At 34.3% G+C, this 17,049-nt stretch overlaps 1 protein-coding gene across 1 annotated transcript; it reads right to left on the bottom strand.

The window, feature by feature from the left end:
• Positions 1-5,833: 5,833 nt before the first annotated feature.
• LOC122609009 lies at positions 5,834-6,603 on the bottom strand. Its single transcript, XM_043782071.1, has 2 exons — positions 6,375-6,603; positions 5,834-6,330 (listed from the first exon to the last, which is right to left on the bottom strand). Exons 1-2 carry the CDS (start codon positions 6,601-6,603, stop codon positions 5,834-5,836), a joined length of 726 nt encoding a protein of 241 aa, XP_043638006.1.
• Between the last annotated feature and the right edge of the window lie 10,446 nt (positions 6,604-17,049).

Below are 17,049 nucleotides of genomic sequence, written 5' to 3' on the forward strand. Positions count from 1 at the left end.
TATTATAATTATTATGTTTATTCTTTTATTCTGGTGTTCATTTTGTGTAAATTTAAATAGATGATCCAGATTATACAGATTTATTCTTTGATGGTGATGAGCTCGAGGAAGGCGAATTTGTCCCTGAACCAAATCTAGATATATTCAAGAAGCCTTATGGGTTTGATGAAGTGTGGGACTCAATTCCTGAAGATCCGTTGATTGAAGAAAATAGAGTGTTGGATCAGCAGAGATCAGATATTAGAGAAAGAATGCTTCAAGTCCCATTCAGCAGCCTAACTCAAGTTCTACATTTTGTTGTGTATGCTAAGAATGGTGATGTGTCGATTCCATCTGAATATGAGATTAATGTGACAAGACCATTCAATTCAAATGATTTTCCAGTTTCTCTCAGAGATGATGATTCATTACATATTGTGGATCGACGTGTTCCCGAGAAAAGAGTAAATGATTGGATAGTACATAGGGAAACGTGGAAACCGAATTTGTATTGGACTCATATCTCAGATAAAGATGCTGCAAAGTACAAGACAATCATCTGGAGTTGGTTTTATGATGATGAATTGAAGTTGTTTGTGCTTAAAAGACCAGAAGGTTGTCAGTACTTAGCATGGTGTGAGAGACATTTCAGAAGTTTGTGTGAAGAAGATTTACATGAGCTTGGAAATAACTGGATTATCAATCCAAGCGATGATGGCTTAGCTGATGTTGTTGGTAAGAATCTTAGAAAAGATTTTTGGTTAAGGAAGAACATGAAAGATTCTGATAAACCACAATTTAAGATTGAGCCAAGATCGAAGAAAAGTGGTTAAGCCAGATAAAACAGTTGAGTTTGTTCAACATGATATTAAATGTATGATCAAGGTTCCTGCCAAGAAATGGGCACAAGATGTCTTGGACAAGATGGATAATTGGGAAATTGATCGAAATTCTGGTGAAGCCAAAATGTATGCAGATTCAAAGAAGCAGATTTTGTTGAGAAGAGTTTATGATCCTATGCAGCTGGTGAACTTCTCAAGAAATGATCTGAGGAAGTTATACGATACGGAGTGCTCGTTTTTGCCATTTTGGAAGCATGAAGAAAGTAGATATCGTAAGATACTTCAGCTCTGCTTACATGAAGATATTCATGCAAATAGCAAAAGATTGTTGTTTGATGAATGATCAGATTTTGAAGACTAAGAAATCGAAGGTGTTGCTGTCAAGGGGGAGTTTGTTGATGCACGTTGATGTGACAACAGCAACTTAGATTTAATATGTTGTTTAGATTGAGACATTATGTTAATTTATGTCGTATCTATATATGTAATTGATAGATTATGGACTTTATGTTTTGGTAATGATCGATTACATGTTTTGGAGTTGTATATATATATATGTGTTATGTATGATGTTTGTTGTGTGATATACAAGTACAAACATAATATGTGTTAGGATTCCTTAAAATGAAACACTTAGGAATATAACCAAGTATTACATCTAACGAAGATAAGGTATATCTTCGTTAGAGGCAAACGAAGATAAACTTCGTTTGGTACAAACGAAGATTAACTTCGTTAGATGGGCTGGCAGCTAAGTTCGTAAGAACAAAGCCCAGCAAGCCCAAATTCGACCTGAAACATATATATATACGAACGAATACCCTAAAATAAGTATCACGTTCGACATACAAGTACTCCAGACACCTAAGTTCGTTCTATAGCTTATAGAAACGAAGATAGCACAATACGGCTGTATATTTACTTGATAATTAGCGATATACCAGTTTACTAATCAAACTAGTTATCTCGTGAGGATTCCGCACTCACGACATAATCATAGACGATCTTGAGAGCGATCTATAGCTATCGAGGGACTCACACCCAACCTCACCCCAAGCTGACCCAAAACTTATAATCTACATTTGTGTAGATTGTGTCAAGCTGACCCAACCCAAGTTAACCAAGCTCACCCAACCTGACCCAGACCCCAAACTGACCCAACCCAACCCCAAGCTGACCCAACCTGACCCCAAGCTGACCCAAAACCCATAATCTACATCTGTGTAGATTGTGTCAAGCTGACCCAACCCAAGCTGACCCAACCGGACCCAGACCCCAAGCTGACCCAACCCAACCTCAAGATGACCCAACCTGACCCAACCCCAAGCTAACCCAACCTGACCCCAAGCTGACCCAATCAGACCGTGACCCAAATCTGACCAAACTGATCATGCTGACCAACCAAGCTAATCAGAACCCAAGCTGACCCAGACCAAGTTGACCACCCAACCTGACCCAGAACCCAAGCTGACCTACCAAGCTGATCATAACCCAAGCTGACCCAAAACCAGGCTGACAAAAGTTTGATTTATTTACAAAAATGCCACCGCGTTTTTTTTTTCATTTTGACACATGTCGCGTTCTAATTGGCCTATAGGACCTTCTCTCCCTTCTCTCCTTAAGACACCTTATTTCAGGATCTCTACCCTATATATATATATATATTATACAAAAGTTAAATCATAAATAATAAAATAGATTTTAAAAAAGAAAGTATTTATGACATCATAAATAAGTTAAATAAAAAAGAATTAAGCTTTAAGAAAAAAATGTTGAGGTGACACATAAGCTATTTTTGTAAAATGCTCATGTCATAACAATTTTCTTTTATTATTTATAAAGAAAAGATATGCTTAAAACATATTTATACTTATATTATTATTATTATATTTATTCGGGGGTTTCAATGGTCTTAGACTTCATCGTAGACATTCATAATTTAGAAGTAGGAGTAGTAGTATGATATTATGCCATTAAAAGAAGTCATTTCAAATATGTAATTTTAATTATATATGTTTTGAACGACATATTGTTCCTAAATTAAACGAATGTTTAGGATGCTACTCAAGACTTCCGGAAAACCCTTATTAATATACCCCACAAATATAAGAACTGAAATTCAAATTGAGATGGATCCTTTCAAGTCAAAAACCTTACAAAATACTTTTCATATTTTATATTTTAATTTTACTATACTTTATTAAAATATAATATGCTCTTGATTTTATAAATAAAGAAATGAATAAAATAGATATATAAAAGTTATAAATATAGTAGATAGATGTCTATACGATGATGCGAAGACGAAGACGAAGACGGTAGTGACGGTTTGGTGGTGACTGCAACAGGTGATGATGACACTAGTAATGATGACAACAACTAAAGCTGTCGTCGGCGAGTATATTAACTAAAAGGGGGGGTTGGGGATACACTTGGCACCTCTATTTCCCTCCTTTAGTCTAATACTCTCTTCTTATTAAATTTTTATTTTTTTAATATTTATTTAATACATAAATGATTGACCTTTAATAAAAAAAATCTTTCTTAGTTATTTTATATATATATATATATCACCTAGGAAAAAACCCTTTTCAACATAAAAAAACCTACGCCCAAAAATATAAAAAGCTACGATCAACTACCAAAAAGGTTTTTTTATTTAAATACTTTGTTCATATTTAATCATCATTATTATTATTTAACATTGAATTCTTATGTTATTGTTATTATTATCTCTTTTAGTTTAGTTTGTTGTCCATTATAGACTTCTTATGGCTTCCTCTTCAACAACAAAAAATAAGATCACATTTGTTCATCTGAAAGATCTTAAGCCAACATGTAACGACCCGAACACAAAACGAAAAACTTATTTAATTTGACTTCTTATTTTAAATTTTTTTTGGCATGACCTATTCGTAAAGTCAACAACCAAAACCTGTAAAAGTTTACAAAAATTGAAATCAAATTAACTCAACCATTTTCAAACTAAATGTTACTTTAACTTACTAAACTTAACTAACACTTACAATTGTATGCCAAACTATCATTTGACTAATCACATAAACTAGTCAAATGATCACAACCAAAACGTTACAAACCATCACTTTACCATTTGACAAAAACTATTAAACTAAAATTTGACCATTTCGCAACACAAAAGACAACATTTTCAAACGTTTGATCAAGATCTTAGCTAGCAAAAAGGATCAACTATCACCAAATTAATACTACCTTCACTTCAAAGGCTCTAGCTAATTAATCCGACTTGGCTTTATCCTGTGATCTTCTTGAACCTATAAAAATATAAACAACTAAAAATATAAGCAATTAATTATGGTTAGTGAGTACAAATCATGTTATGTCTATATACACGCACACATATGTTCAACATATCATCCATAAACTAGCACATATCAATAAATATTCATACAATAAGTTGCATTATATGACCCTTTCAACAGGATCATCACTCACACCGTCATCTCTAAACACAAAATCCTTAACCACAATTTTGTTAAACACAAATTATCATTATACACAATCATTACCAAATCTAATCTTTTTCTTTTCATGTTGATTACCACAATATACTATTAACACCATACATAATTACCACTAAGCTCAGTCAATCACTAAGTCCGACTACTAAGCTCAATCACTAAGTTCAACCACTAAGCCCAACCACTAAGCTCAATCACTAAGCCCAATCACTACACTCAATCACTAAGCAAAATTACCACAAAACACACTTACTACCATTGTATACATACTATAAGTCCAACCACCAAGCATAATTATCACAAAGCACACTTGGTACCGTTATATGCATATTATCTCCACAAAGCATAATCAAATAAGTAAACATACTTGATAAAATGGTATTCTCTCATCAAGCTACTATATGTTAACATATATGCAATATGTACATAAGGCATAAGTTGTACACACCTTTCAAACGACAACTTGCAAGTAATCTTAGATGACCATAATCAACAACCTTTCTTTAAATTTCAAGTAATCACAATTCCTAAACTTGAAAACCCTCAAATTTCTTTTTGATGAACCCTAGCCAAAGTTTCTTTGAAGTAGTAGAGAGGAAAGATTATTATTATTATTATTATTATGATTATTATTATTATAAGCTAAAGGTTTAATTATAATAAGAAAAGAGATGGAATTGATGATAGATAGATAGATTATGTATTCTGTTTCTCTTCTCCTTCTTTTCTTTTCTTTTTTATTTTTTTCTTTTGCTGCCAACACCCACGACACACACATAGATTCAAGAGGTTTCTAGTGTTTTAATTATATTTTAATTTAATTAAGGGTATTTTATACTACTAGTTACACTTTATCCCCTATTGTTTTTCTAACTTTTCATTATGGAACTAAAACTTTTATAAGGTAATGACTCATTTATCCTTACTAACTATTAAATAAAATATCATATATAAAATATTACCGTTTAAAAATCGGGGCGTTACAACTCTTCCCCACTAAAACAGGATCACGACCTCGTGATCCATGCCATATGCCACAATGGGAAGTAATTTATTACTACTCGGGTTCCTACGTGAACTACGAACCTTCTCTATGCTTCCATTAACTTTATACAATTTTCATATTCCAATCTAGATATTCTTAATTCTCAACTTTATTTTATATTTTTTTTATCAACAATTTCTAATTCTAATAGTCAATTTATTTAAATTAGAGACTTCATGATAACAGAAGAAACTATATATATATACTACGAAAGAATTAGCATCGGAATCAAATAAAACTTAACTAGGTACGGAATTAATTAAAATGGTACCTGCCACAACACCCGACACTTTTTCACCTCAACTATATCTTGTGTTTTTCCGTTTCAGAACCCCTTTCGTCTTTACAAATCTTCTTTCATTCTCCTTTCTTAACTCAGCTTTCCTCACTTCCTCAGGCAGGGAAGGACATGCACTAATCTTATGACCTTCTTGACGACAATAAAAACAAACAATTTTTCATGGTGACTAAGATGTACAACCCTTCATAAAATGTCCTTGTTTTCCACACCTATAACAATTTCTCACATCAGCCCAACATTCACTTAAATGCATTTTCCCACCAGTATGACACGGAGAGGAATCACTACTCCATTCCTCACCGCCTCCAGAAGTACCGTTTCCATCAACCTTTTTACTAGACGTTTGAAATAACTCAATTTTCCTCTTTTGTGGAAGATTTTCCGTCCTAGTATCCTCTACTTTGAAACCTCTAGAAACATTGTATAGCTCAGTAAAAGACTTCATCTGCACAAGACTAATGCATTTTCGCAGATCTGTACGGAGAAGCCTATGAAAATGTTCTTTAAGCAAATCATCACTATTGAGATACTCTGGGAAGAATTGAACTTTATCCAAAAACTGATTTTTAAAAGAATTCAAGTCTAATGACCCTTGAGGTGTAGTTGAGAACTCAGCGCGAAGTTTAGCAATTTTTGCTTCAGGACGGAAAGACTTATAGAATTCTTGTTAAAAATCATCCCAAGACAAGGTAGAAATGAAAGCTCACCTTTAACTCTGATTTGTTCATCCCACCACCGCTTAGCACCCCCTCTTAACCTACTTGCACCATAGATCGTCTTTAACTCGGGAAGGCATTTAGTAATTCTGAAAGCACCCTCAATCTCAGATATCCAATTAGTATTAACAATGGGATCAGGATCCCCATCATATTCAAGGGGATGGGAAATAGTGAAAATTTTTAAGTTATACTCTTTCTGAGATGTAGTCTTTACCATATGAGTACCTTCCCTTCCCACGGTTTGAACTTTAGGCTAACCTCCTTGAGTTTGAGGAAAACGCTTATCAAACTCCTCCTGAACAACTAGAGAAACTTGTTCTTTGATCATAGTAGTTATGTCACCAGTAACGATGTTTTGCACGAAACTTGTTCTTTGATCATAGTAGTTATGTCACCAGTAACGATGTTTTGCATAGTATCCTGAATTTGACGAGTAAAGTAAGGTGCGAAATTCTGAAGGGCTCGTCCTATCTGAGCTGAGATACTATCATCATTAACATCAACCTGTTCATCGTCATTAGAATGATGTTCTATGCCCGCATCATGATGACTTGGGCCACCTAAATCCTGATTAGTATTATCCATCTAAAATTTCAAACAGTCTATTAACTTCATGAATTTTTATAATTGTACATCATCAAATGCAATCCTAGCAATTACAAGGTCTTAAGCGCTAAAGGCTCATATTAGAAAACTTCCATACTTAACGCCTTTGACTTAAGATGTTTAATATATGATCGTAAAAATGTTGTAGTCATTATTATGATTATATATTACAACTCCTTGAGTTAACTTGTAACCTTAAATATTGTCTTTGCAACTAGAAGCAATATGTCCCTGCTTACCACACCTATCACATCTTCTATTTTTCTCCGAACATAGTCCATTGTGATGAACTCTACAAATTGAACACCACTTAATAGCTTTTCCGTGATCCTTGCCCTCATAAGTCGAACCATTCATAAACTTCTTTTCTGAATCTGATGACTCATCTAACCTTCTCTTAAATCCAACCTTCTTATCATTCACAGTCTTCACATTTGTCTTATCGGGCTTATAACCATCATCCAACTTCTTTGATTCCTTGATAGCACCTGCAAGAGTACCTCGATAACTAGCCCGAATACCATCCACATACACAGCAACCAAAACATCGACCATCCAGCATTCTATCAACCTTAAACCTCTTGCTCCCATCTTGAACTTCCTTGTTATTCCTTTCAAACTCGAACTTCGTTTCGTTAACTTTCACAAACACATTCTCAACGTGATCAACTACAACTTGCATCACATACATGACATTTCGAACCTCTTTCCCTTCATGGTCCTTGTCACTAACCCGATGGGTTAGACTCGATACGATGAATTCTATTTAATCGAATAATCCACTTTCAATCACCACACTTAGCATATATCGCAACGTACACAACAGAACGACACAATTCATTCTACCAGGAATTTGAACATTACCTTAAGAGGTCGTCAATTGTAGCAACAAATACATTTATCGACGTAGGAAGCGAGAAAAGTGAAGGAATAAGGCAAACCGTCATAATCAAACATATCAACAACAAATACATGTTAAGCCTTAATATTACTCTCACACTCAACCCATCCGGTCCTACATGCATTTCATCTTAAGGCTAAAGCATTCCTACTTAAGCCTAATTAGTCCCTAACGGTTTAAGTCCAAAACCTAAGGCTTTTGGTCGGTCTTTGGTTCACTTAAACCATTGCTCTGATACCAACTTGTAACACCCGTCATTTTAAAAACCTGGATTTACAAAAACTTTGCCTAATGGCGTTCAACCTTTGCGGAAAATGTACATATAAAACTGCCCCGACCGTAACCAGACGGTACCTTTCATAAAAGTGGTGTTACTAAATCGTATTGTCACAACAATAAATGATAAATCCAAGTTATGCCACCAACATAAATGCCACTCATGAATACATAAAACATAAGTCATAAATAAAGTAGTCAAACAACGGCTAAAGGTGAAGTCTAAGCATCAGGAAACTAATGCTATATCTTCCTTTATTCTTCTACCCATCTCACGATCCACACACTTCACTAGCTTATACCTGCTTATCCTGAAGGACACAACATTTTCATAAAAGAAAGTGTTAGCTAATATATTAGCTAAGTAAGATACACACATTTATAAAACGTTCTTCATTTTACTTTCATAAAACTTCTTCGAATATATATATATTAAATCATGATCACATTACATATCATCCACAAACATCAAAAGATCTTCCCATCCTTACCTTTTTTCCCACATCCGTTCACATTTCATATCATATCAACATATACTTGCAACGCAAACATATCTTCAAATCATATCTACATATACTTACTACGCAAATGTATTTTCATATTAAATTAACATACTTATAACGCAATCTTCATCTCATGTCATTACATATCACACATAAACATATCACACATATATGTATAGCACATGTAGGATATATACTTCTAATTGTGCCTATCCATCGTTCTTATCACACGTCTCAACATATCTTATTAAATCTCACGTCACCTTGTAATCCCACGTCTTAAATTACATGTACATCTTTCCCACATATTCTTATAGTTATCTTAATCAACTTATTCTCACGTCTTACATCTTTAATCAATTTACATATTACGCACTAGCTTTACAACTAGCACGATTTCCCACGTCTTAACTTTTAGGAAAGGCAATGCCATTTCCATATTATCCCGTCATGCTTTTAACATTGGTGGTTAGTCACTCCACCCGGAAATACTAGTCCTACGTAACTATGCCGCAAGGAGCCACTCAAGCGACCACATACGCACTAGCTTGGCATAAACTAGCACGGGTTAAGCTTAACACTTCCCACGTCAATCTCACGTATTTAGCTATAGCATTTTCCGCGTATTTATATCTTTCTTACTTTTTACGCACTAACACTAGGGCTGGAATGGTTTTCCACATCTCACATTTTACTTTAACATTAGGTAGAATCGTTACCTAATTAGTCCCACGTCTACTTTGCATTTAATCCCACTAACGTGTATAACTCATAGCAATTCCCAAATGTATCTAGTGAACTAGACATATCATACTTAAGTCCCACATACACGCCATCACATATCAACATTAAGGCATATCAACGACATTATCAACAACACGTATCTTAAACATATCATGGCAACGTAATTATAAGCATCATACTTCATATGAACATATTTACAACTATTTTAAACATCATCATATCAACATAAATCATTTCAACATGCATACATTCCCACATAACCTCCCGCATAACCCGGAAAACCCAACACATATAAGATAATCTGATTAAGAGGTTAATTATAGAAAACTACTTTTGTTGTGCCTCCAGCATGAGAAAAGTCATGTATCTTACCTGATGACGAGCACAACGATCAATAAGCAAAGTTAATGTGTCTTGTTTGTGTTTCTAACTACATAGAATGAGTATAGGATCAATAAATGGTAGAAACGAGACTAAAATGGAATTCAGGTCTTTTGTGCACCGCACAAACCAATCTCCCAAACCTCCTGATCTCATTTGTGCACCGCACAAAGACCCCCAAAATCGACCAGACTTCAGAAAATGTGCTTTTGTGCGCCGCATGAAGTACATGCGCCGCACAGAATCCCTCAATCATACTCAACATGTAACACCCGTCATTTTAAAATCTGGATTTTCAAAAGCTTTTGCCTAACGACGTTTAAAAATGCGGAAAACAGAATCATTAAAACATAACTAACCCTTAACGGATAGCTCATTATAAAAATGGTGTTACAACATACATATCATTAAAATAGTATAAGATAATCCAGATTTGGCACCAACATAAATAATACATAAGTCATATTAAAGTAGCCAATCATGATTAAGGATAACATAAATGACTAAGCAGGGAAACTAATATGTCTTCTTCATGGCAACTACCCGTCTCACCAAGCTAAGTCTTTCACTAGCTCAACCTGTTTAACCTGAGGGAACAATGTTTTCCAAAAGATCAAGTGTTAGCTTTAAAAGCTAAGTAAGATAACATGAGTTTAAGAAAACGTTGCCAATTCTTTATATATTAACAAAAACCTTTCATAATCGTTAATATCACATATTTGACATACCATGTGAAGATCACCACATTACTATGGTGTCTATCGTATCATACTTTAGCAAATCATACCATCAATCATTAAAGCAACATACATAACTTAAGACATTTGGAATTTATCGTAGTCCTAATTGTGCCTATTATCATAAAGCTTTACTTTCTTTCTTACTTTTCTTTTCTTTTCTTTTCTTTCTTTTCTTTACTTTCTTTTCCTAGACATAGGCCACTTACTTAGGATGTGTGGTTATGTGAAGGCGGTTGTAGGACCTAACTTGGGAACCTCACACCAGACTTGATGGGTAGACCTTTCGGTGGTCCATCGTCGTCGTTAAGGAAAGACAAAGTCGATCCAACTGAGTATACAGTTTGAACTTTGCACGTGTAGTGGTTAGTTACTCCACCCGGATACACTCAAACATAACTATGCCATGGGAGGTATCTAGATTCCCACACCACGTGACCACGTACACACTAGCTCCGAAGAACTAGCATGGGTTAAGCTTAACACAAGTAGCTCCGAATAACACAACTTTACATGATTATATTTGCTTAGGCTACATTTTCACCTAAACTAATCACATACATCTTTTCTTTACTTTAGGGCCCTTAATCGTGTACGTGTCATGGCAAACCTATAGAAGTCTAGTGACTAGGTGTTCAAGCCATGCAAGTAATCATTTGACATACATACATCATCATATCGTCATCACATATTAGAATCACATCGTCATATCATTTTATATTTATATCAACATATCATTCATAACATCATATCGTTATATCATGGTAACATCATATAATCATGTCATATTTCTTTTCATTATAGCATGCATAAGCTTACCATTCATCATTAATGGTAATCATAGTATTTCCCATAATAACCTCCCAATCATTCCCGAATACATATAAACATACAAACATTCGTATTGGGGAAGTTAACTTATGAAAACCATGTTTTGTTGTCCCTCATGTGATAAAAGATGTTATCTTACCTGAATTCTCTAACAAAGTCATCCACGCCTTGTGAAGTTTCCTACACACATACCGAATTCCACAAGACTCACACAATACACAATACGCATCTTATAAAATGCCATGGTTAGTTGGTCAAGCTTCTCGAGTATCAAACCTTTTAGCTAGATTAACATGCACTGTTTATCTTAAAACTTATCTTATGAAACTAGATTAAAAGCTTCATGGTAAAAGCACCATAAATACTTGTTTTAAACTAAAACATGACTACTACTCCACGTATTCATGCATGAATCTATCTATTATTTTATATTTACTAGCTCACATAAAACATCATCTTTTAGTAATGTATGTTTACTACATTAACTTCGATGTTAACTATACATAAACTAATAACTATCTGATCACCCTTCCTTTAAAAATACATAAACGGTCACATGTATCTCAGTAGTTAACTTTCTTTTTCAAAGTAAATGAGCATGTTATGAATCGGCCTTACACGTATCAGTTAGAAAGCAAGACTCTGCGCGTTATAAATGATGACCATATAAGTTCACATATTAAGTTTATTACTAATTACTCGAGGCTTGCCAAAACTCCCAAGTCTCGTTAATATATAAGAAACTTCTATTTCAAAACGAAGAACAAGTTATATATATACCTTCTAACAAAACCAAGTCGAGACTTGTAACATTGCCGCGAAATTGCTAAGGGAACCCCTTTGAACACTTCACTTATCCATGTTGCTGATTGAACACCATTCAAGAAAACAACAATATTATTGAAAATACATTCGAATTACAACAACAAAACTACAAGTAAAGAAAGTAGTACAAAACATTACAAGAAAACAAAATAAAGAATAAAACAGAAACAGAAAGAAAGATAAAAACGGGCTGAGGATATGGTTAAACCAAGGTCCCTTAAAACTGATTTCGGGCCACCCAAGTGAACCCGACAGTTTCCCAGGGTACAATAGCCAAAGCAGTTAGTACTGCCAGAGTCAACCACAACCCAGAATTTACCTTCAAGAACTTCTTGAAGAGGAGTGAAAGAGAAAGAGTATTGTAGATGATCCAGGATGGAGAAAGTGTTAGTGTTCTTGTTATTATCATTCTTATCAGTTACAAATCATATATAAATCAGATTTTGTTAAGTGGGAAACACCTGTTAACATTAGAAGGTTAACAACACATTAAAACAGATGTCACTTGCTGAACTAATGCAAGTGTTGTTCCAGGTGTTAAACCAGGAACAAAGGATCCCACTTAAGCCATCTCACTTAGCCACAATTGAGCCATGTAAGCCATAACCGAGCAGTGCAAAGTGCGCCACTAAAACGCCACATTACGCCTCATCGCCCACGCCCCCGGTCCCGGGCGCGGGCGCGTCGGGTGCTTCGCACCCTCCTAGCTCACTTGGGGTGTAGCCCCTTATAAGGAATTATAATTCCTCCAACACTCCTCTTTATAAACATACTTAATGTTTATTCTTCTACCAATGTGGGACACACTCACATTAGTTAATTATTCTTTTAACTCTTTTTGACATATCTATTAACTTGGATATTCTATGTTATTACATAAAATTTCCAACAGTTTGCTACTTTCGATCCTGCTCTTTGAACTCTCTTTGCTTAACACCAATATAAAACCACCAATTCCTGGCAGTTTCAATTATAATCACTAGAATTTTATGACTCCAACGTAACGGAACCAAACTCCAGCATCAACACCACCACCATAAATGGCAACAAATTAAACTCACAATGTGTCCTGCTCAACGATATTGCCTATCACAACCCGAAAAACATGGTTGAATTCGAGACAAGAGACAAATCCTTGAAGCTTATCTTTTTCTGGTAGCCTCTCGCTACTTCCTTATCTTTGTCAATTAACCTTCGCTTGGGTTATATGCATGATTTTAGGAACCCGCAAGTCTAACCACGACCCTATCTTGTCCACGTAACTAACCATTATTTTCGAAATTCAATCCTTAAAAGCATCCGCCATCTAACTTGTCCACCAAGCAATGTGAAGTGATGTGTGATCATGTTGATCGATCCGTAACAAATCGGTATCCCAATCGCTCCTTTAATTCTTGCCTATTTCACCCATCACATTAATAGACTCGATGCATTATTCTCCAAGAAGTATCGTTTATTGCAACGTGCTATCGACTCATTACCCGCTCCCCATTTAGGGTGTGTTGGTGTGTTGACCTCCAAAATAATGATGAATGCCAAAACCCTAACGTGAATTGGGTTAAGACCACGTATTATATACTCTCATATTTTCTTTAACATGTTTTCAAATTAGTTACTGAAGTTATTTGAGGTTTGTTGACCCTCGCATAAATTATTTATAGTCATTAGTCATAGATATATTAAATGCATATAATTTAATTGACTTTTAAACATTTTTAACTTAATGTCAAAACATGATAATTTAATAAATTCTTACACTTACTATTAATTTTAAGTCAATAAAATTTAGGATGTTACACGACATGTTTGTTTCAACTCCAATCCGACCCGAAACGAATCCCAAACCCAACTACGACTTATAGACATTAAATTAACAATAAATAGGTTTCAATTTAACTAATGAATGCATCAATTGATCCTTGAATCAAATACAACAATGATTCACTCATTAAGACACCCGAAAAATGTAAAATTGGTAACGTGTTGATCAAAAACTTAATACCTCAAGTGGGTTTCCAATTAACCACCTGAAATACACTCTAATACATCTCAACAACATTATTCATCATTAAAGTTTGCTTCTTGATACAGTTAATCATCTCAATTAACGATTTTACTCACGAAAACGTCGTTTCTACCCGAAAATATCGACTTTAATCCATCCCAACCCTCATGGTCGAATTTACAGAGATAAAACCTACTGTAAAACTTAATCAACATTATATTACTGAAATATTACCTGTAGGTATGATTAATGGATCGAAAAGCTAGCAAAAACCCTTCTGAAATCACCCGAAATCAACTAAAACTTGAAGATTTTACCTAGGTTTTGTGTGAAATACTTTTCTAGGGTTTTGATCTGTTTCTCCAGCCTTTAGGTTGACCAATAGGACATATATATACTAGGGAAACTTTAGAAACTTTACATTTAGGTCCTCGCACTTCGTGACAACTCGTTTCGGCCCTTAACGACTCGTTTAACTCAACCGGGGACACTTAACAACTCTTATATCCTATCGGGAACACTAATTGGCTTTATAAATCATTATCGACATTAATTTCCTTACTTTAAATCACTTGAACACATATGTCACGTTAATCATTTAATTCACATAAGCACCAAAAGCACATACTAACTAACGGTCGCTAACGGCAAGTTAACGGTCAATGTCAAAAAGTTTTGGGATGTTACATAGATTCAAGAGGTTTCTAGTGTTTTACTTATGTTTTAATTTAATTAAGGGTATTTTATACTACTAGTTACACTTTATCCCCTATTGTTTGTCTACCTTTTCATTTTGGAACTAAAACTCTTATAAGGTAATGACTCATTTATCCTTACTAACTATTAAATAAAATATCATATATAAAATATTACCGTTTGAAAATCGGGGCGTTACACAACACATGTTAACCATCATCTACGACTCCGTGTTATGCATGTATGGACTGTTTCAAAGTGGAACAACCTGAAGAAAATCAAAACGTTCAAGATGGTATTTGTTGATTAATTTGTATGTATTTTTCAGATTATATAATGTACACTTTTTGTTTCTCTTTTTATTTAACTAAAGTTGAAAAAAAGGTAAACTAGAATCAATATCTATATGGAGTTAATTTCATATGTTTCTTCTTTAATTTGTATTGATTAAGTTGTGATATTGGTCATATTAATGGTTGCTCGAATCAATCAGAAGGTGATCCTACGTTTGATATCGATAATTCTGATAATGAGTATGATTCCCCGAAACATTAGTTTATTACGATTACTTATTCAACTTTCTGCCTTATTTGAATCGTTTAATGTTTATTTTTAGGTATTTTAATTTTATTCGGTATCTATTCAATATACTTGAATTCCAATTTTTTATATTTGATTAATATATTTTGAGACTACCCGTCTAATAATCTGAGCACTAGTATATATATATAACTAAGAGAGGATATGAAAAATCTTATGTGTAATATTTATAATCATGTAACATCCCAAACCTTTTACTTAACGCTTGACTTGAGTCGTTAAGTCAACATTACGTGTCCGTTAAGCCTATAAATGATTTAATGACTATATGTGTTTAATGTTTTATATGTGTCAGGCTTTGGTGCCTTAATGATTAATGTGCTAAAGTGCTTAAGATATGTTTTATATGCCTTTTGATGTGCTTAAAGTGTTTAATGTGTTGTAAGTATTCCCAATAGGTGTTTTGTAAGGTGCCCTATTGTTGTGTGGATCGTAATAAGATGTGATTCGTTATGTCAAGAGTGCGGAATCCTCTTGAGATAACTAGATTGCTATTGCCTTTTGCTGATTAATGAGCAATTAACCAACCCAAGGAGTTGCACAAGGCTTGTAGTTCGTGTAGGAGGTCACACGAAGGAACAAATAACCTTGATTCGTGTATAATCAAAACGATCTAAAATGATTAGAAACGATTAACCTAATTCCGTAGATTAGGTCTTGTATTTATACTAGTTAAGTATTGGATCGTGTGGGCTTAGGCCTTAATCGAAGATTAGGCCCGAAACAATAAGTCAATCGACTTGCCTTGTGCTGATGTTAGCACGAGGTTGTTCCTACATGCTGATGACGTCAGCATGAGGGACGACCTTTGACTCTTTGTTTAGCTTCGTTTGGCTCGTACATAACATCTAATCATCGTTCAAGTGTTCTACGACACTTATAAACCTTGATTCTATGTTCTTGTACCTGCAAAACAATATATAACACACAAACACAATACAAAACATAAACAGATATAATATTGAAGTTCAACTGTGATCATTAAATATCAACACAAGTTCTTATTTAAATGATTACAAACATAGTTCCTAAAACATAAACGATAATCAAATCTATGTTGCGATTGTCACAACGAATCTGCATCTACATGTTTTGAGCTAAATATGAGCCAGAAGGAAGCCTAAGAACTAGTTTTGACATAGGTGCAAACTAAAAAACGGGATTAGGGTCTTGGAGAAGGTCATTAGTTTCTAATTAATCATATTATCCTTTTCTCTTTGAGCCCTGATGTGCTAAATCGAGTCTTAAATTTATAAAACAAGAACCATCTACAAACTGACTACTACGCACTCACGGGCAGTGGGCCCAATCGTTTGTAATATAGTATTGAGGTAAATCCAAGATCGTTCGCAGGGAATGGTTAGACAAGTTGTTTGAAAAACGGGTGTTACTCTCGAAATCCTTTTAAAAATGAAAATTTGAAATGGTTTGCAAAGCAAATAGCATAAAATAAAGAAGAACTTCAAACAATATAATTAAAAGTCATCCACCTTGACTTCCCTCAACTTCAAATGTGATTGCATTTAATTAAGATCATATTCTCTAGAGTTTAAAGATA

This window comes from Erigeron canadensis, chromosome 7 (assembly GCF_010389155.1).
Source record: "Erigeron canadensis isolate Cc75 chromosome 7, C_canadensis_v1, whole genome shotgun sequence".
Lineage (NCBI taxonomy): Eukaryota > Viridiplantae > Streptophyta > Magnoliopsida > Asterales > Asteraceae > Erigeron > Erigeron canadensis.